Source organism: Syngnathus acus, chromosome 20 (genome assembly GCF_901709675.1).
Source record: "Syngnathus acus chromosome 20, fSynAcu1.2, whole genome shotgun sequence".
NCBI lineage: Eukaryota > Metazoa > Chordata > Actinopteri > Syngnathiformes > Syngnathidae > Syngnathus > Syngnathus acus.
Window position 1 is genome coordinate 6,241,486 of NC_051104.1, and position 20,511 is coordinate 6,261,996.

Here is a 20,511-nt window from a genome sequence, read left to right on the forward strand (position 1 = left end):
ACGCGTCATGTCATCATTCCAACAAGCCCGGGAGACAGATGATTAATTAATGACGATACAGTGAATGAATTGGACACTAAAAAAATCAGCGTCAATGAAGCCACACAAACCGTGTTGACAATACATCATGCAACTAAGATCATATAATATATAAAAAATAAAAGATTGATCCAGCGCACCTGAGTGTGGAGCAATCCTCGTCGTCTCACTGCCGTCGCAGGAACGCCGTCCACGCCCGCTCGCATCCGCACGCATCTTGCTCCTCTCCCAGCCCACAGTGGCATTGTTTGAATACAACCGCTTGCTGCCATGGTAACCAGAGCTGAGAGACGATGGGATAGAAATGAGAGATAGGGAGAGGCCATGACCCTGTGCTTGCTCATGACGTCATTACAGGAAAGACAAATTGGCTTTAATTAGAACCTTCCTGTTTGAATCACTGCTTCGTTAAGGTGTTCAGGTATGCATGGAAATGCTTGGCTCATTTCGAATCCTTGTTCAACATGCATGCGGAATTTTTACGCCAGCTCCGATATATTAAGAGTGCAGCCCCCGTAATTCCAACAGTGTGGCATTTTTCTATTTCGGGTCATATTCACACATGCTCATGACCCACTTCCTGGCGTTGGCAGCATACGATTGGCTCGCCGCTACTGTTTTAAACCACACCGAGGTGTTGATCACACCCCCGAGTCGTTGTTACTTTGAATTTATGGAATTGATGTGCCATGAGATGAACATGCTTGACTGCAGGAGCGATGTAGACATTTTGAGGTATTAAATGGAACTAGAAATGCTTAGGCAAGCGTCACACTGCTTTTTTTTCCTTTTTTTGAAAATCCTCTGATAGGTGGCTACAAGGTCAGCATGGCATATATCGTTATGAATTTCCATCATTGGATTTAATATGATGATAAACACCAAGCAGTGTGAAATTAATCGCGCTACACACAAGTGATTTAAATAATCATCATTTTTTGCCATCTGTGTTGCTCAAGATAATAAATATCGTGCCCATTTAGGAGAAGTTGCCTACTTGATGTTGATAAATAAACCAAAGAGCCGGACGTAATTTTAGGTTAAACATTGAATCTAATACAAACCCAGCAGCACGACTGGGTGGTACTTTGCGAGGGAAGACTGATAATCAAGTTATACGACAAACAGAATCAGAGGTGGAACAAGTAGACTACATTAGACAGGGATTAAAAAAGCAGGAATAAAAATAGATCAAAAGTAAGCTGGAATCTCAACAAATGGGTCATGACAAATGCTTTTCGATAACCGGGTCAGAGCACCTATTAAAGTTCCCTTCGCCTCTGAGTCATTGACTATATTAGAGATGCATAAAACATCTGCAAATGTCCCTAAAGTGACAAAAGGGTTTGCCTTTAATTAGTCGCAATGAAGAACATATTTCCACTAATTCAAAACATCCATCATTGCGTGAGTCAAGTGACCCAAATGTTGTTTCCTAACCACTGCTTAACAGCTGTGTTTTGTCTAGCCACCCTCACACACACACACACACACACACACACACACACATGCATCTTTGTGTTACACATAGTCAGTCTGAGGAGTCACGTTTTTACGTCAGCCCGTGCTAGCCGCAGAGCGTCATCTTCATCGCAATGACAGTTCCTCGCTGATGAAAAACAGAACAAGAGGGAGGCCCGGAATGACTTCCTATTGGGATTTTTCATAGCGTGGGATATTTCTAATAAGACATTTTAATGGCAAGGCTTCAGATGGACTTAGTGTTGTTTTCATGAGGCTAATCGTATCGCTTTACGTTTCATACAAACTCCGGCCAAAATGATCCGCTGAGCAAAATCGCTCCCTATCTGTCCTCGACTGCCAAGAACACTTCCCTCTCTTTCGCTCTTTGTCTCCAGGCTTAAACATCCCTCCCTCCATCCATCCTCATCCTCAGCCCTGCAGTTGCGGTCTCGCTTGAGAGACATTTGCAATAACAGTCTCCACAGAACTTTTCAGCTCCTTTGGGAAATTGTGGGAGTTGGATAACAAGCACGTCTTTCACTGATATGTCAACTTTACAATTGGCTTAACCCGGTGAAGAAATTAAACACATTGAGTTTGTGCCTTTTTCTCAGCAGCACGTTTCCAAAACTTGCTGGAGGCTTGAAGACATTATCCTCCGAGTCACTCCTTCCAACACACCTTTTAGACAAGCTGCCTATTCATCCCTACTCGCCCCCTCCTCTCTCCCTCCCTCCCTCCCTCCCTCCGCCCGCCCATCCAGGAGCTACATTCTTTCTGGCAGGCAACATTGTAAAGACTCCCACATAAGGTGTGCTAAGTGCTTCCACAATGTATAAATCTGCTAACGTGACTCACACGGTAACCATTTTAAGACTTTATGTAATTTTCCAAATGGTTATTGGGCTTCCTGAAGTGAAAGTAAGCTACAAACACGTCTGCATATGCTGAGGGAACTAAACAGGGATTTTTTTTTTTTTTATTGTTTAAGCAGAGGTGTCATAAAATCCAGCCCTTGGGTGTGTTTTTTTTTTTTTACCTGTCTGCAGCATATATGTGGTCACTAATTTGCTCTTATTGTTAAAATTCACAATTGATGGTCTGAGTTGAGAACTCATATTTTGGTCAAGGTGGTAGTTGCGGGGCTGCTCCTGAACATGTTTGTGCTGGACCGCAGGCCACTGGCTGCAGGCGTGGAGCGCCTGGCTTGCGGTGGGCTGCGTGTCTGTGTGAACTTGAAGCTGGCATGGATGCATGTTTCCCAGCATCTGGTCCTCATTAGAGGAGCCGAGAGTATAAAGTAAGGAGCTGACAGGGGCTGGGAACACTCGACTTCCAGACTGGATCATGGGCTTTACTATGTGGCTGTGTTTGCTCTGCCTGCAGGCGAGCCTGCTGTCTCATGCGCTTGACTGCTCGGGAGGAAGCCTGGCCGACTCGTGCGTCAACACACGGACGGCTGACGAACAGGTAGGACTATTCTTCTCACCGATGTCCTGAAGATGACTGTCAAGGTCGCTCATCATCACAGCAAAACCTTTTTTTTTTTCCCCGCATCGGGATCATATTCTGAAAATGTTTCATTCTATCAATTTAACATTCTTAAATCAAGGGGACACAATCAAACCAGTTATATGAACATTAATTCTAGTCACTTAAATCTGGAATCAAATCTGAAATAACTCTAACCCTAATTTAAAAAAGTGCTTTTATTTTATTTGTTGTTCAGGTAAAAGTGTTGTGTGACATATTGTACATAATATGAACCATTCTAATGCATTAAAGATTCAAAATTATCCACTAATTTAATCTTTTAAAAAACATTTTAACTTTCATGGAATATTTAAAGTCTGCTGGAATGTACATTATATGATCAAAAGTATTTGGACACACAACTGTGGTTATATTCTGGACTGTTTTACACTTTTCACTTTGAAGAAGGCCTATTTTATATTTATTTATATTTTGTGTCGAGCACAAATCATCAAAAACATTTTTTGGTGGACGACAAAAGATTCAGCTCCAGAATCTCCTCGTAAATTCCGCTCGGCTACAAAAATGCCGACTTACTCTGAAATCTCATAGAAAGCTTTCATGGAAGAGTTAGGACTCCAAACACCAATATTTGATTTCATTTTAAATTTTTGTGGATGTTCTTGTGTCCATATATTTTTCTTTCAATTGGACTCCCTGGAAAGAGGCAGCTATTGTGACAACACTAGCGGTCAAGTGTGCTTTGAGATTGCAGCAGACAAAATAACCCTGAAAAGCAATAACATATCATTAAATTGCTATACTGGCACAGCATCTCATTGTAATGGTTTTTACAGCCATAATGCCAAAAACACCCAAAATAAACCCGCTGCGGAACAAAAATCCCTTCTTTTTTTTGGTGTTGTTTCGTTTTTGTTTCATGTGGCCGCAGGCTGTTTGACTTCAAACGTGCAGTTAAGCATTTTTTTTTTTTTTACGGCAAGTCGTGTTTTGTCCATAAAAGTTGTCCTCATCTGGGCTATGAATTGTACAGCTGCAAGAGTTGAGAAAAAAAAAATTGTCCGCCCCGCATGGAAGAATTTTCATATAGGGGGAGGAACTTAAGGAACTTTGAGTTATTGGAAAGGTAATCACGGTGCGTGCACACAATTTTGAGGTTTAAATTGAAGGTAAAAAGGAGTTGAGGAAAAATATATCGAATATTTTGACGCTATCATTTATCATATGCACTTTTTCATTCTATTCTCAGGCAAGTGATCAGGCCCCACAGCGGCCATTAGCTGCAAGTGAAGAACAGGTATGTGCCACCTTTTTAAAATCATCTGTCCACATCCTTCTCAAATGCTTATGTGAAGATGAAAATGAAATTAAGTATAGCCAGGCTGCAGATTGTAATCATCTGTACACCGTGAAGTGCAAAACAGCGACATCAACGCTATTAAGATGAGATCAGTGATACATGTTGTAGTTGCAATAAAGCTATAGCGCTGTGACCATGGAAACATGGTGGAGCCCAGATGAGCAATCTGGCTTCTTGGCAGCTTGGAAATATAAAATGACATGATGCATGTTCCAATTATGTCGGCGACAAATAAGCATCGATGTGTTGAAAAATGGCCACAATCATTGTAATGTAGGTCAAGGGCAATCACAGTGAGCCCTAGCGTCACAACTAGGGAAGGTCAATGATTTTATTTGAGTTTGAGCTCAGGTCAGCGAGGGATGAAAAGGAAGGATCCTTTTTTTTTTTTTTTTTTTTTTTTGCAGAAAATAATGAATTATTGATGAAGCCAAGAAGCAGCAGCGGTGTAATAAATTGACCACAAAATCCAAATTGGAAATCTGTTGCCTCTCATGCTGACAGTCCATTTGTTAAGGTACAGGCGGGATCAATAACATTTCCTTGTTTATGGTCTGATCAATGTAAAATGCAGGAAAAGATTTTTATGACTGTGAATAAATGGACTTGGATGGCTAATAAAGGCAAAGTAACAGGATTTAGATAAATGCTGGTGCCATTCCAGGTCATATAAAAATCCACATGATTGTGTCACGTTGTAGGTTCTATTCAGGCATAAGAGACAGTTGGAAAGAAGAAGCCACGCCCACCCGAGTCACGCCAACCTTCCTGGCGCTTTCACTGTAAAAGGCTTTCCAAACAGTCTCATCCAGGTAAATCCACACACTTTCTGTGTGCATACGTGCAAGCAAGCGTGTAATTGCCGTGTCAACCCTCCTCCAGGCTGACAGGTCCAGGCGACACTTGGCTCCAGCGGCGCATAAGAAGAAGAACAAGCGTAAATCCCGAGTCGGCTCCTTTTCCCTCCTTAGCAACGATAAGAAAGCCAACCCCCTACAGGTGAGTCTCCATGACAACCCCAGAGTCCATACACAGCTGGGGCAAAGAGCCTTGTTGTGCAGGCTGGATCAATGTAAGCAGCCAGTGATCTCACACACACACACACACACACACACACACACACACACACTGGGCTCTCGAAACATTTGAATATGAACGCTTACGGTGGGCTTCTCCTTCAGGTGATCAGAGCGAGAAGACAGGTGAAGAACGAGCAGCCCAAGTCCAGTCGCACTGGGACTTTCTCTGTCCTGGTGAGTCATCATCCTAACGTCATTTTCTCCCTCCGTCCAAAACATCCATTCTCATAAGATGTGTGTTTTCTGTCCAGGGAGATCGGCAGAACAGAATGGAAGAGCCAAAAGAAGCATAAAGACAATAATAGAATAGTGCTATGTTGTTATGGTGGTTGAGTCAGCATACACAGGAAAAGATCTTAGAAGGAAACAAATCACAAACCTACAAGCAGGAAATTGCTTCGTGTGTGTCCATCATGACTGTTTCAACTCTAAGATAGTCTATTGATCCGTTAGCAATGATATGCTAATCTAATATGTATATGCCTGCATGTTACGAAAACACTTAGCAATGCATGAGGCATTTTTGTTCATGACTATTATATTTTATCAGATATTGAGGGCTATATTTTTGCAGAAATGTTTTGTTATTGTGAGTTTTCAATAAAGATTTAGTTGGGGGGAAAAAAATGTGTCCTCACGCCTCGTTACAGATTTTATTCGGGAGACTACGCCCACACTTGAACACTCAGTGTACCATTAAGCCATCTTAATGCAGCGTACTAGTTCCTGAGACACTAGCATACATTGGCCACTCTGGCATCTGCAGAATTGCCTCATAAAAGCAAAAATCAAAAGCTTCAGTCTCCAATTACAGATGCCAACGTTGCAGGTACACTTGAGGGTTTGAAGAGAGGGGAGGGCACCAGATGTAGGGGGGGAAAAAATTGCAGTTTGGACCATCTGTTTCATGCATCATATTACATCTATTCAAATATCTCATGTCACTTTTAATTCATTTGCCCACAAAATGGAAACAGTGTGGTCCAGACCAGCAGATTAGGCTGGAGTGCTTCTGCAGGACACTGACGTCAATGCGCGCACATTAACCGGAGCTTGAACAACAACTCTGCCTATTTACAGCGTCAGGGTGAGCCGAGATTCAATAAATCACCCAATGAGTGATGGGTTGGAAATAAACCATGCAAGGCTGATATCTAAAAGAGGATCGTCGCAAAACCCCCATCTGAGCCAACATTGCAAGACAATACCAAAGAACTGTGTGACTCATCCACCAGTCATTTACCAATCAAAGCAAGCGGCCATTAGGATGCTTTTGAGGGTTCTTCCATGCAAGTGAAGGAATTACCTGACACTATATTATTCCCAGCAGAAGCGCATTAGTGATACTGAATATGCTCCGTCTGATCTACTGGAGTCATCACACAACCTGGATTAGCAGGATGTGAGCGGTCGCCTTGGTTACAAACAAATATGGGATGCCAAAAACAGTGCCGCTCTACAAATAACCAAGGTCTTATTTCTATTCACAGGCATCCAGAGCTATGTGGCCTCAATTCGCGTCCTCCACAAAATGTAGTTGTACTAAAAGATGAACAGTATTTTTTTGTGCTAGTGCAAACTGGATAAGTTTAAGACCACCTCAAAACGTAAAAGTAATAATAAATTATATAATAATTATTATTATTATCATGATCATTATAAATGTTATTATATCGTTACATCATTATATAAAATATAATAGCATAAAAATTTTTTTTTCTAACGACATTATGAAAGCTTATGCGTTTAGGTTAGAGTAAAAAAAAAAAAATCCCTGCCTTCCACATACACTGTCAGAAGAAAGGGTACAGACAAAGCCTACAGGGTTGAAATCATTAATTACAGTTTGTAGTTAGAAGACACAAACGATCAAAAGGACCATGTCAGTACGTTCTTGTTTACATGTGAGGGTACAAACAAGTCAGACAAGTGACTTTCAAAAGAGCCCATAGTTATACTGACTGCATTTTAAAGACATCGTTCTTCTCTAATAGAAACAAACAGGTGGAAGTGCTACTAGATGGCTTCCATCTAGTGGAGAATAGTGTCATTACAACTGAAAACTGAGCCATTCCCTCATGACTGGGCCAATTGTTGAAAAGGGTGTTCCATCACACACCATTTTTCTGGGTCGTGCCAACAAACAGTCGACCGGTGTTAGGAAATGGTATTTGCAAATTTCCCGTATGGCATGAACGTAGTGAGCGGACTTTACGGTCAATGTGCTTTGCAGGCTCCAGAAACCACCGCTTAAGTGTTTGTCGCCTGTTGCCGAAAGCCTCTCATCATAAACAACATGACGAGCATTCAAGTCTAAAACAAGTTTGGGACTTGTGATGATTCGCCAAATGCGGTATTTCAAAGCGGTTTCGTTAACATCTCCTCACGTCCACCATGACAGTTCGAATTGAATGATGGCAACGAGGGGAAGACTGAAGTGACACTGGATGCGCTCCGTAGAAATGGAAGCCTAAACCAACCTCACTATACAATCAAAATCTTACTGTCATTTCATCCTAGCATCAAAGCGTCGAATGTTTTGAGCGTATTTCCTGTGTGATTTTGTGGTGATTGACAGTAAAGACGAGGTATTCCCTTTCCAGTGTCCGCGCTGTGAATCCCTCTCATCTATTTTGGAGCTGACCGCATACTGTGACCACGCGTTCAAGCTGGATTGGTCTTGTTCCCCTTTTCTCATCTCCTGCCGCCTCCCATCCAATCAGACACACAAGAGGGGTCGTTGTCTTCCCTCAACCCCGCTTCACCCTCCCTCCCTTCTTTCTTTTCGCCTGACACCACTCCTCCCATAAGTGCCCCGGGCCCGCCAAAACCATCCAGCAAATGGTGTCACAGAAGCATCACTCATCTTGCTCTGGCGATGAAAGCATGAAAACAAGAAAGCATAAAATGATCCATCGGTTGCACGGATGTGTGTGGGAGTATTTTTTACTTATATAAAACAAAACAATCTAAAGCATGGTCATCACTGTCAATTTTTGAATGAAATATCGTGATTCCCTTTTTAGATTGCTGTCCGTTTTTTATATTCCCACGGCAATGTTATCGTCGAAAAATGGAGTATTTATTGGTTGAAAATTGCGGACTTGGCCTCCAGCTGCCTGCTTTGTCAATATCACTTAGTTTAGGTGACAACAAAACCTCTAAATCCAGGAGTGATTTGTTTGATTAACCACAATTAAATGTACTTGGCCAATCAGGAACAAGCGTTGATTACAATGTCGACACAATTGCCTAAATTAATCTGTGGGAGATTGATTTGCTCCAATATGGTCACACACGAGTCCAGTAGATAGATGAACCTTGCTCTAAATCTGATTAATTTTTTTTAAAACAGAACATATAAAACATGGTGCTACAAATTAAATTTTTACTGAGTTGAAGAAGTCTTAATTAAACAAAAAAATAATAATTATTGGTTCCTCTAATGTGATTCATTGCTGCATAACCTCACGAGAATTTAGTAAGAAACGCATAGAAAAGCAAATCAGCACTGTAGCATATTCAGTGACTGCTCTTAATTGACGGAAAAGATGGTGGCAAGTGACAACACACCCTCAAACGACTCAGCGATTACCATATTTGGGGTCAATGAGGCTGGTACTGTCCCACTAGAGGGCGCCGTTCCCCTAAAAAATGTGTTTTATAATGAATGTAAGGCCAGGAAAAATGATCAGAGCAATTCTGTTGATTGCGTTCCCCTTTTTCTCTGTCTGTGCACTTGATAATGAAAAAAGAAATCACATCAGACAGTAAGGAGACACCAAAGTAACAGCAGGATGTGAAGAGTATGGGTGAGTCAGAGACGAGACAAGCAGGAAGGTCCGAACTTTGAGCATGGCAAGCAAGGGTGGAAATCCACTGACCGTGAGGTATTTCTGATGTGGCCGCAAAGTGGGAAAGGAAGCTTGGAGGTAGGACGAGAGCAGACAGGGAGGGCAGCTTGGGTGGTACAAAATGTAGCTTTTGTCTCCTTTAAACATCACCTCACCGACTCGTTTCATCCCGTGCGTGTGAAAATTACAAAGTCTTTATGTGCCGTTTCTGAAAACAAGGGTGGAACAATAAATTCCTATAACATTCCTCAAAGGCTAGAGACTCATGGAATCTCTGAGGCAGGAAATATTATGAATTAGAAGCAGCATGAGGTCATCGTCTGTAAGTCTACAAGCCACTTCAAGGGGCTCTGGTAAAGAGCAAAACTATATTGGGGAAGTGGCTGCAGAAAGAAACCTGCTCTGGTTTGCAAAGCTTGACTTCATCCCATCTGTGTCACATTCCATCTCTTTGCATGTTGAAAAAAACTCACAAGTCAACTAAAGAGCTCAATTATAAATAATTCATCAAGTTGAATATCACCATGACCACCGTGTTAACAGGCTTGATGCTTGTTGGCCGAAGGAAGTACGAACTCCCTGTGAATTTTGATTCCTAACTGCAAAGCCGATGGCTCTTCAGATGTCCTGGAGGGGAATCAATCATTTTGTCAGCCTTTCCGGCACTGCAGCATTCAAAGAGCTTTATCAGCATCTCTGTAACCAAGGCAGCACAACAGACAATTTGTATGCAATCCAGTTAAACTGCTTATAGGGCATGTCACCATGACATATTGGCGGGGGTCTAAATAAAGGATCCTTTCTAAGGTTATGAATAAATTACCTTAAATATATCACATTTCCAGATATCATTTTTTGTAAACGCTACTATTTTTGTGTCCGCAGATAACTCTGGCTGTAGACTTGTGGTCATAGTGTTTTCTCGTAAACACCGCCCTCTAGCGGCTTTATGAAGAAAATACAACAACAGGTACCAAGAATGAATTATTTTATTCAGGGGAATTCTTGTCCTTTTAAGACCATACTAAAAATAACAACAATAAATGTATTATTTTATTAAGTAACTTGTCTTAACCTATGTGAGCTTCTCATGCAGCTGTTGGTTTTCTGCTCCTTATCTCTTGGCACAGTGGGGGGACACGGTTGACTTTGAGCAAGGTTCAGCACCTTGTCTCTCCCCAGAGCAGCCCGCATAGTCTGCTCGACAAGGACCTGAAGCTTGTCGTCCATTCTCCGGAGTGCAGACTCGTACGTGTGGCACTGGGACTTGAGTCTCCTCGTATCCTCCAGCAGTCTGTTATTCTCCTGGCTTGCACGCTTGCGCTTCATAAACTCCGCGTCTCGGGCCTTCTGCACCCTCGCCAGGGTCTCGGCCGAGGTGGAGGCTGCCAGCTGGTATTCCTTCCTCTCCCGTAGCGCATTCTTCAGTTCGTTGTGCAAACGCTGGTTCTGGATGTGAACCTCCGGAACCTCGCCGAAGCGCTTGGTATGCAGCAAGCCCTTCTGCACCATCACCGTCCACTCCGTTTGGAAAGTGTTAAGGGTTTCTGTCATCCTCATTTGACTGAGAAAATTGCGTACAAACTCGTCCGCAGTGATGCGCGGTTCGGAGGCGCTTGTACCGGTCCCGGAGGAATCTGTTTGAGGTCTCTTCAACCGCTCATTTATAGTTTGGACTGTAGCTTCCAAATCTTCTTCTCCTTCTGTAAAGCTGCAGTAGTCATCATCACCAATGTCGTTATCACCATCTTCATGATTTTCTTCATCTTCTTCTTCTTCATTATCAGTAGGCCTTACATCACCATTCTCATTACCACCATCATGATCATCATCACCGACACCATTAGCACCACCATCATCATCATCATCATCGTCATCAGCATCATTATCTTCTTTACGATCAGGATCTTGTTCCATTGGGTTATCGTCTGGATTCATAGTAAGGCAAAAAAACAACACTATGCCTCCTTGAGCAGCATCATTCTTAATTCAACCAGAGTTGTAAATCCACCAACAAAATGTGGCAACGTCCAAAAAACATCGTCAGCTCTCGTCGAATATATTTAAGTCGACAAACGTGGTGACGTTCGTATATCATCGCGTCACAACTTGTTCATGACTTTTCTGTCGGATTTCTCGGTCGTTTCCGTTGTTGTTGTTACCGGTTTCCATGGAGACGGCAGATGAGTTCACGCGAGATGTCGCAAAATTGCGTCACTGGCGACGCAAACCACGCGAGAGTTTTGTCTTCTCGCTTTCCGTCGTCAGCTAACTGTCATGGCGGACTACCGAGAAGCGCCCTTGGCAACACGACCAAAAACATTGGACCCAAATGAATATTTTAACCTTTCGCCCGAGTATCGAAAGGCTGAGGAGGCCAGGGCGAAATTGCGGGCGAATCTGAAGAGGCAGTACCAGATGCAACTTAACAACCCGCATAGAAAAGAACTGATTGTAAGTACCGAGCTAACAGTGTCAACCTTGGACAAACAGTCAAGCTAACATGCTAACCTTGTTGACAAATCAGTAATATAAAACATGACGTTATGGAAATCAACAGTTGCTATGGGTTTCAAACAATATACTGAAACGTGGAAGAAATGTCAGTACTCACCCAGAGAGGCTTCATTGTTTATCAACTTTGACGTTGCTGCACTTTTCGGATGTCTTCAATTGATGCTTAAATCTTTGTTTGCTGCTGGAAACTAGTCTTCAGTCAAAAATATCCACAAACAAACTCATACGGGATTAAATTCCTTGAAATAACTGTGACCATTCAAACTCCGTCACTATAACTTACAAACTTGAGAACGTATTTGTTGTGGGGGGATTGTAGAAGTATTTGAAATGCTAAATGCATTTTTCATTTAAATGGACGCACCAGTGCAAGAAACGTGTTCAATCAACCTCCTGTTAAGCACAACTCAAAATAGTTGAAATGTCGGGAATAAAAAGCTAAATTCCAATTTAAAAAGTGCATAAAAATATTGTAAGTAGGACAGACATTTCGCTCCTGCGCTGAGCGTGTTTTAAAAACTTTTTTTTGTGTGTCACAGGAAGATCCCGCCCTGACACGCTGGGTGTTTGCCCGTGGAAACCCCTACGAACACTTCAAGCCCACCTTCAAGACATCTCTGTTGGGTACCATGTTTGGGGTTTTCCCACTCGTCTTCTTATACTACGTCTTCAAGACGGACAGGGTATGCACTAGTTGGTTGTTTTAATTTAATGGCTTGATTATTGATACGGTATGTATACGCTGCTTTGCCTCATCATACTTTATGTTGGTTGTTTCTCCGCAGGACAATCGAGAAAAACAGATTAAAGACGGAACTCTGGTACGCAAGTTCAATTTGACATCATGAGATTCACTGTACAAAGACCATCCTGTCTCGTGTTTTGGTGTGTGTAATTATTAATAAAAGAAATGTCGACTGTCATACACGTTTTGGGTTTATTTGATGAGAACAAGGTGAATGCTGGGGAGAATTGCAATTAATTAATTGGATACACGTCATGGTGGAATGACTCATGAATAAACAGCTTTATGGGATGACAATATTTTTTTTACCCATCCAATGAAGTTATTCCAATAAAAAAAAATGTGAAGATGGATGGATGGGTATATAGTAAGTACTTCAAATGATCTTGTCAAAAGCCACAAGCATAGAATAGTGAATACAGAGAAAATGAATGGATATATACTTTTTGGGGTATCATTAAAATATTTTTAGCTTTAGCATAGATTTTAATTGGCCCCGTTATGTCGTTACCCGTAATTTAGTGTTTTCTGGGCTTCCAGTTGGGATTAAAGTGGCTGCGTAGATTTTCCCAGCATTGGTAATAGCTCTTGTCAAGCTTCTGGTATGTCTCCAGACCCCACTCGGTCACAGCCATGCTGAGGGACGACTCGAACATGAACGCCTGAGGAAGGCACGATGTTAAATTGGGTTTTTATGATTCGTATTTTTTGGGAGGGGGTTCAGGGTTTTTACCATCGTTCCTTCAGCCACCCTTTCTGGTTTGAGCTCAGTCACGCTGTTCTTCTCAAAACATTCGGCGTCAGGGCCGTGTGGGGTCATGATGCTGTGGAGACTGGCCCCTCCTGGCTGGAAACCCTCTTCTTTGGCTTCATAGTGGCCCTTTATCAGCCCCATGAACTCACTCATGCAGTTACCTTAAAACACCAGCAGGGAGAGCTATTACACAACAGCAGAACACACTGGACGTGATGTCTCAAATTACATTTGCTGGCCTTGTAGAGAATTATTGTGAACATCTATTAGTAGCTATTACTGGCAAGTTAGAAATTACAGACAAGTAAGGTGAACACAAATACATCTATTTTCCCACTAGTGTCCGAATATTATGACTTACGGTGATAATACGGTGGACGGAAGGTGTGGTCAGCAACACCCCAACGCGGAGGGAAGATGACAAAGTCGGCAATGGCCACACCCGGTCTGGTAGATTTGGCAGTCAACACGGTAAAGATGGATGGATCCTGTACAATATTAGCAGGGAAAAAAGATTAACTTACATGGAAGAGCTTTTGTTAAGGAAAACATTCGACACAAATGAGAGAGAGACTCACAGCATGGTCAAAGGCCACACAGTTGATGACCATGAAGTTGTTGAGGTTGTACTTGTATGGTGTGTAGTTGCCATGCCAGGCGACCACGTTGAAGGGAGAGAAATTCTAACGGAACAGAGCAATTCAACCCAGGGCAAGTAGGCAACTAACACAAAGCAATTTGAGAAGACCAACAATAAATGATGTCATTGTACTCTGGGGGTGGTGTTGCTGCTTGACATAAAGGAAGGCTGGAGGGAAAGGCTCATTATGAAAATGTTTTGTGAAATAACATTTGCTTCTCTTCCATTCCGGTTGTTCTTTGTGAGGCAAGTATTACTCAGTAATTGGCCCCAAAAAAAATCAAACTTTGACAAACTTTCATCATTTCAACATTCACTTGGTGTTGATGGAGGTGTACAACAGCCACAGTGGGTGCAAAGCTATTTCTTTATCTTGATTGTTAAAAAAAAAAAAAAGCAATTTTGTAGCATTGCTCTTTTGAGAAAAAAGAAATACAGCAGCAGCTGTAAAATCGATATAGTTCATTACAACTCAAGTTGTCTTCTTGACCTTGACAGTCTTTACACACACATTACCACGCGTTGAAAATAAGTCCTAGTTCATTACATAACCGAAATCAACGAAACACATGCGGAGTTGCTCCTGCACTCAAAAGATCTTGGGTCAACCTGGTGCCGGATTATTCCTGAACATTCACTTGCGGTGGCTCGGCTAGATGTGATTAAAATGAAAAGTGGAAGAGAGTTGCAGACGCACGCACAAAAACAAACATATTGGCCCAGTCAAGCAAATAATAAGTTAATTTGAGCAATTTTGCTGCTCGGCGGGGGGTACAAAACAGCATGAAAAGATGGGAGCATCTTCCCTAAAATGAGACCTCCCATCTTATTTTCCTGCCCCCCTTCTCAGCCCACGCTCCAGGCATCAGGGAAAAAAAAAAAAAGCTGCCACCTTTAACCCACGACAAAAAAAAACAAAAAACATCTTTAAATGTTTGGCCTGTCTCCTCTTACATAATGAGCATGAGGACTTTTGTAGGAGGACGTTCGGCGATTCTCCGAGTGAACGTTGGAATTAATTAATGGCTTAACTTGTTTTTTTCACTCATGAGCGTCTTAACTAATTATGAGTGATTAAGACACATAATTGAGGCGGAAACATTTCGATATTAAATCACCAGGGAAGGCAAATCAATCAGCGGCGGCGGCTAATGGATCACATGCGTTCCGAGGACAATTCCCTTGTTAGTCATTGTCGCGCTTGACTGGTGTTTACTGAAGCGCATGCAGACTTCAAATGGGGTAATAGGCCAGAGAGATTTTACATGGCACACTTTGGAAGCACAAGGACACAAAAAGCACACAAAGCACCTGTTGGCAAGCAAAGAGCTTTCCTTGGTACTTGTTGATGACGGTGTAACCTGTGGACACTTCCCGATCCTCGTACCACGCCACCGGACACTGGAAGTCTCTCGGGTTGGCCAGACCGTTGGCTCCTGCGAAAAATTGGAATTTTTCTGATTTATTCTTTTAAGTCCTCTTTACACGACAGTCAAATCCATTCAAAACTTAAAATATCTAAAAATAAATGTGCATGCTAGAAGAAAAAAAAACAATTTTTTATAAGAAGGAATCATTTTTATACGATTATATACCCACCTATAGGTCCAAGGTCAGGGAGTTCAAAATGTGCTCCATACACCTCCAAGATATAACCTCTGGTTTCTCCAAACACGTCCACGCTGAAGCGCATTCCTTGCTGCAGCGAACCCATCAAACATGGCACAAAAAAAAGCTCACAAATACTTGTTTTTCATGACAACGCTTGAAGATCGATCTTCAAAGGTGTGTCACAATACTGATTCCATGTTGTGCAGACATGTCAACCTCCCCGAATACGGCCCAAAAAAGTGCCGGTGGATTGCAAGAAAAGGTACCTGAATGACACATATCTCGTTGGGCTCCACCATCATCTTGCCAAACTCTGTGGTGATCAAGAGCTCACCCTGCTGTGGCACTAGCAGAGGCAAACAGTAGATGGACCAGCAAAAAAAAAAAAAAATGGAGGAATAAGCGCACTCAGAATTGAGCAATCAGTGTTCCCATGCCAGATAATGGTGTAAACATCCCTCCTTTTTATTTTGCTCACCGATCAGAAAGTCTCCGTCGGAGTTGTTGAAGCATCTGGAACACGGGAAACAAGATACAACATTTGCGTCCAGCTTCAAAATCGAATCTTATAAACACTCATTTTTCCTTTGCAAAGGTGACAATGCTTACTTTTGATTGACACTGTTAGAAGACCGTTCATTAAAAAAAAATAAAACATGAATCCATTCTCACTTGTTCATCATGGAGGTGTTGCAGGTGTACACGTGGATGCCAATGCCATTGCGAGATTTTGCATCGCCAGCCCCGCACATGGTGTGCAGACCCTGCAAGATTCACATACGGTAATGATAATCAAACTGAAAGTCGTCGATTTAAGCTTGTAACAATGAAAGAAAGCAAGGAGACGTAAACCCACAGCAGCAAAATCGACTATCTTCTCGGAAGACTTTGGAATGGAAAATGGCCGCCATCGCATCTGTTAGAAGAAGCACAAATAGAATCTCATGATTCATATATATATAATTTTTTTGTTTGTTTCAGTGTGTCACCTGGTTGGGATCAGGCTCCACATTGTCCCAGTTCTCCGTCAGATTCCCGCAGTCAGTGGGGACGAAAGGCTTATGCTTGACGGATGGGAGAATACGATAAAGCCAGCTGCAAACCAGCACCATTATTAAAAAGATCCAATTCATTTGACAGATAAAAACTGTATGGATAAGTTAGAAAAAGATGGAGACCTCCTCTTATTGGCCGGCCGCGGGCAGGTGAAGGCCGAGCCCGAGAGCTGCTCAGCGTACAAGCCATAGGGGCACACCTGAGGATTGTTCTATAGAGACATAAGATGCTGCATTCAGGTGTCATCGGAAAAATGTATATCCAAACTCAACTTGTCGGTGTCCTACCTGTCCTTCAGGAAGAGAACCAGGGCAGCGAGGGTCTTCAGAGGAGAATTCGTTGCCAAATCCACACAAGTACTGCAAAAGAGAAAGACACACACACACACACACTCACTCACTATGCGGCTTCATTGTGATCCAGGATAAATGCGTTCACGCTGTTTATAATTCAATTTGAAGGCTCATCATTAAATGTTTTTCTTAATTGTTGTCACATGGATTCACATTAGATTTGTGCCAAAACAAAGCACAGTCATCCATTGTCGGGTGTTCCAAAAAAAGAGGATAATTAAATCGACACTATCCAGTGCACACTTTTAGTGCCACTGAAAAATTTGCACCACTGTATAACCAAGGCATGTTTAGAAATGTTGCTGAGTCATTGTTAGTGTGCACACTCAAATGTGTTCCATGTGTGGAACTCTTTATGGCTCTATGTCTAAAAAAAAACAAAAAAAACAATCCAGCTTTTATTTAATAGACATTTTATGGACGATACTGGCTTTGTTTTGTGACTTTTCCTCAAAAAGTTTCATGTTTTCATGAGCACATCTGGGCAGCTGTTGAATGCTGCATCCTGATTGGTTAGGAGCAACACCGCCCGTTTCTCAGCCTGCTTAGCTTGAAGATATTCAAGCTTATTTGTTCCACGTTTAATTATTTTGTGATGGTAAAATCAGAACTGATTTCGGTGAAATATTTCTTCTTTTTTTTCCCCGTCCAGCTTCCATAACTCAGAATTTACATAGCTATATTTAAGTTTTACACACAAATTTGTATTTGACAACCATGACAGTTATTTGAAAGCAAAAGAAATGTTTGCCTTACCTTGAGTTCAGTCATTCTGTCGTCCAACCCGGAGGAAGCTGCAAGAGTTACACGAGGTATAAATGAATGACTCTCACAACATTCTCCTGGAGCAAACTCCGCTGCGTGCCCAGAGTGCGTGGACGAGGGGGGCTGGATTTATTCTCTTTGTCAATATGGCTTCAATTAGGCTTTTGCAGACTGTGTGACGCAATGACGGAGGGCCTATAGCAAAAAGGGAGAGAGGACAGGTCAAAGGTGGGACGGAGCACAAATAAGGGTCCAATAATGCCAGCTAAAACAAGCATGAGACGTTTTTTAAAGCTTTTGAGGTAACATGGATCAACAGATGAGGTTAATTAATCAACAATTTCACGCACAGAATTTTCAACTAATATGACGACGCCTAGTTTCCATTATGGAAGCACAGTGAAATGTAAATATGATTTTTTTTTTTTTATTTGTGTACCAAACATTGTGGCCGGGACAGTTTGCCAAGGACGACAGCTTCATGCTAAACAAAAACATGCAGGGCTGGAAAAAGGTTATGCATAAGGCAATTTTTTTCCATTTATCTTTAAAATAGGCGGTCAAACGAGGGTCTACCCCAGGCGCGCGTATCAAACCGAATCAATTTCGTCTTTCCCATTCATGCCTGGCTTGTCCATTTGATGTTTTCCCGCAAGTGTTGTTGGGGAAGGGTAAATGAAGGCAATTCTCCTAGCGAGGCGCAAATAAACTCGCCGCGGCAGAAGTAAGGCTTCCTCCGGCGAGGCGTGCAGTCAAGCCGGGGCCTCCCCGCTGGCAGGCAGTTAGGGTGCGGCGCCAGACGAGAAAGCCCAAACGGTGGCCCAATATCATGTCCCCGTTCCCGGAAATTGATCTGCAGCTTGCATGGGGAAAGAAAATAGGCCATTTTAATTTCATCCCCGAGTCTCATGATAGAATTCGAGAGTATTTGGGTGCAATCCGGTTGCTGCCCGTGTGCTTAAAGAGAGGCGAAGAAAACTGTTGACAAATAGACTTGTATCTATGCATGCGTAAGTGGCCCCGAAATGCTTTGTTATTAGATGCCTGCTGAACTGAATGGCTCGACGGTAAATGGTACACCCGCTTGCCACAGTGTCCCACTATGCATAAACAAGCAATCACATGCACAAAAAGCACACAATGTTCACTTTGACTCCTATATACAAGAATAAGTCTTAGGCCGCCACAAGCTTTTTTTGAGTTAATTAGTTTTTTTCCACACAGCTTCAATCAACGACATCATGAAATTGTAAATAGGACAGTTGCTTTTTTGCAGTGACATCATTTTGGCCTCTGTTTCAATTTAAGATTAAGTAAGGCAGAGATTGCACAAATGAGTGAGTTTCCATGTCCCACAAAAGTCTCACGCTGTAAAAAAAAAAAGAAATTGGATTGATGAACGTCACATATTTTGACAAATATTCTGCCCACAAATAATTCAAATTTAGTGACAAGAACCTTAAGACAATTGATAAAGTCAACAAAAAGTCACACCTAGACAAAACAGTCACTCCTACTGATCTGGGGGCTTTGCAGGTGCCTCCATAGGTGCTGCTGTTTTGGTTAACAACAGTTCCGTTTCAGCAGTGACCCCAATTCCCAGCTAACTAACTAACAGACATTTTAATTTCCCTTACCTTTTCCAGTAGCTTATCCTAATATTAAATTTGAGGAAACTCATTTAATGTGGTTGCACAAGTGTGAACACCCTCCTACAACTGCTGATGTGGCTGTGTGTTCAGAAGTGGCCAGATATCAACCATTTAAGTAACTTCACCACTGACCTCAACTAGTTGCTCACTGCTGAGTTATCAACCGTGAATTCTGAGATCTCCTTCGAAATATCTTGGATATTGTAATCGCAGCGGGGGTTCCAAAATGTTAAATTAGCCCTGACATGACACATCCAGCGACTTCCTCGCTCTCCCAAATTTGACAGCTCCATTTAACACTGATTAAATTTGCAAGGACATGTAAGCGCCACCCTCTCGGTGAGTAGCTTCCGCATCCTATCCATGGTCTAATGTTATGCAAATGGATTAATATGAAGATAAAAGAGGATTGCGGCGTGTGGCGCTCTCCTGGTTCAAAAGCCTTGTGTTTCCAGGACGATAGCTCTAACAAGGAAGGCGCTATTCGGGGGTCATTAAACGATGGCCTCCCTGACACGGCTCCCACTCCCCGCCACCCGCGTTGGCCATTAAAACGACTCCCACCCACACCACAACACGCACGGCAAATGCCTTTTAGCGCCAGCTCCTAGTTTCTTACACATCACAGTGTCACAGAATAGAAAATTACACTCTCCTCCCACAGAGAAAATTGCTTTGGAATTGCTTGGTTATAAAGATGTGCCTTAAAGAGAGAGAGGCGCTTACAATAAAAAATAATTTAAAAAAAAAACACAAAATTACTGAAGCACTCCAAGGACAATCCCTACAAGTTAATCAAAGGATTTAGCAATTATTCATGTCAATTATGTCGTGTACTTTGTGATTATAAGATGCTAGGCCTCTGTACAGTATTTCATTCACATTCATGAATGGCGTACAATAAGAATAATAAGATAAACAAATGGAAACGACTCAGCGTCGTTCGGCAGCCTAGCCAAAATCAAACCGCCATAATAAACGTTTGGTTAAATGAACACCACTCTGTGTCATTCCAAATTGAGCATTGTTATCTTTGTGAGGGCAGAATTTTGGATACAAAAGGAGAAATGAAAACAGCCAGAAGCGGCACTACAACAGAGGCACAATTGGAGGGACAAACACCAGGCA

At 42.2% G+C, this 20,511-nt stretch overlaps 5 protein-coding genes across 6 annotated transcripts in view; 2 read left to right on the top strand and 3 right to left on the bottom strand.

The window, feature by feature from the left end:
* Positions 1–278, bottom strand: part of LOC119139308 (myosin VIIA and Rab interacting protein) — a 42,171-nt gene extending 41,893 nt beyond the window's left edge. Inside the window, exon 1 of the mRNA XM_037279870.1 lies at positions 180–278. The gene's annotated coding sequence lies outside the window, so the exon portion shown is untranslated. The remainder of the gene's footprint in view (positions 1–179) is intronic.
* Positions 279–2,810: 2,532 nt separating this feature from the next.
* si:dkey-12l12.1 lies at positions 2,811–6,056 on the top strand. The gene is made up of 6 exons (XM_037280016.1): positions 2,811–2,973; positions 4,247–4,294; positions 5,059–5,169; positions 5,240–5,356; positions 5,539–5,610; positions 5,688–6,056. The coding sequence occupies exons 1-6, from the start codon at positions 2,851–2,853 to the stop codon at positions 5,727–5,729; spliced, it is 513 nt and encodes a 170-aa protein (XP_037135911.1). The 5' UTR covers positions 2,811–2,850; the 3' UTR covers positions 5,730–6,056.
* Positions 6,057–10,292: 4,236 nt separating this feature from the next.
* LOC119139199 (sperm-associated antigen 16 protein-like) lies at positions 10,293–11,460 on the bottom strand. Its single transcript, XM_037279681.1, has one exon. It carries the CDS (start codon positions 11,226–11,228, stop codon positions 10,347–10,349), a length of 882 nt encoding a protein of 293 aa, XP_037135576.1. The 5' UTR covers positions 11,229–11,460; the 3' UTR covers positions 10,293–10,346.
* A 61-nt stretch (positions 11,461–11,521) lies between these two features.
* On the top strand, positions 11,522–12,732 carry ndufb4 (NADH:ubiquinone oxidoreductase subunit B4). The gene is made up of 3 exons (XM_037279860.1): positions 11,522–11,744; positions 12,347–12,490; positions 12,593–12,732. The coding sequence occupies exons 1-3, from the start codon at positions 11,568–11,570 to the stop codon at positions 12,653–12,655; spliced, it is 384 nt and encodes a 127-aa protein (XP_037135755.1). The 5' UTR covers positions 11,522–11,567; the 3' UTR covers positions 12,656–12,732.
* hgd (homogentisate 1,2-dioxygenase) lies at positions 12,728–17,879 on the bottom strand. Of its 2 annotated transcripts, XM_037279859.1 has the most exons (15): positions 17,723–17,879; positions 16,901–16,972; positions 16,736–16,824; positions 16,547–16,652; positions 16,414–16,473; positions 16,230–16,321; positions 16,036–16,070; positions 15,824–15,903; positions 15,546–15,645; positions 15,258–15,382; positions 13,885–13,989; positions 13,668–13,794; positions 13,286–13,467; positions 13,029–13,214; positions 12,728–12,795 (listed from the first exon to the last, which is right to left on the bottom strand). In XM_037279859.1, exons 1-14 carry the CDS (start codon positions 17,735–17,737, stop codon positions 13,071–13,073), a joined length of 1,332 nt encoding a protein of 443 aa, XP_037135754.1. In that variant the 5' UTR covers positions 17,738–17,879; the 3' UTR covers positions 12,728–12,795; positions 13,029–13,070. The 2 variants fall into 2 exon arrangements, with proteins under 2 accessions (XP_037135754.1, XP_037135753.1); XM_037279858.1 differs by lacking the exon at positions 12,728–12,795 and having other exon boundaries at positions 13,027–13,214.
* Between the last annotated feature and the right edge of the window lie 2,632 nt (positions 17,880–20,511).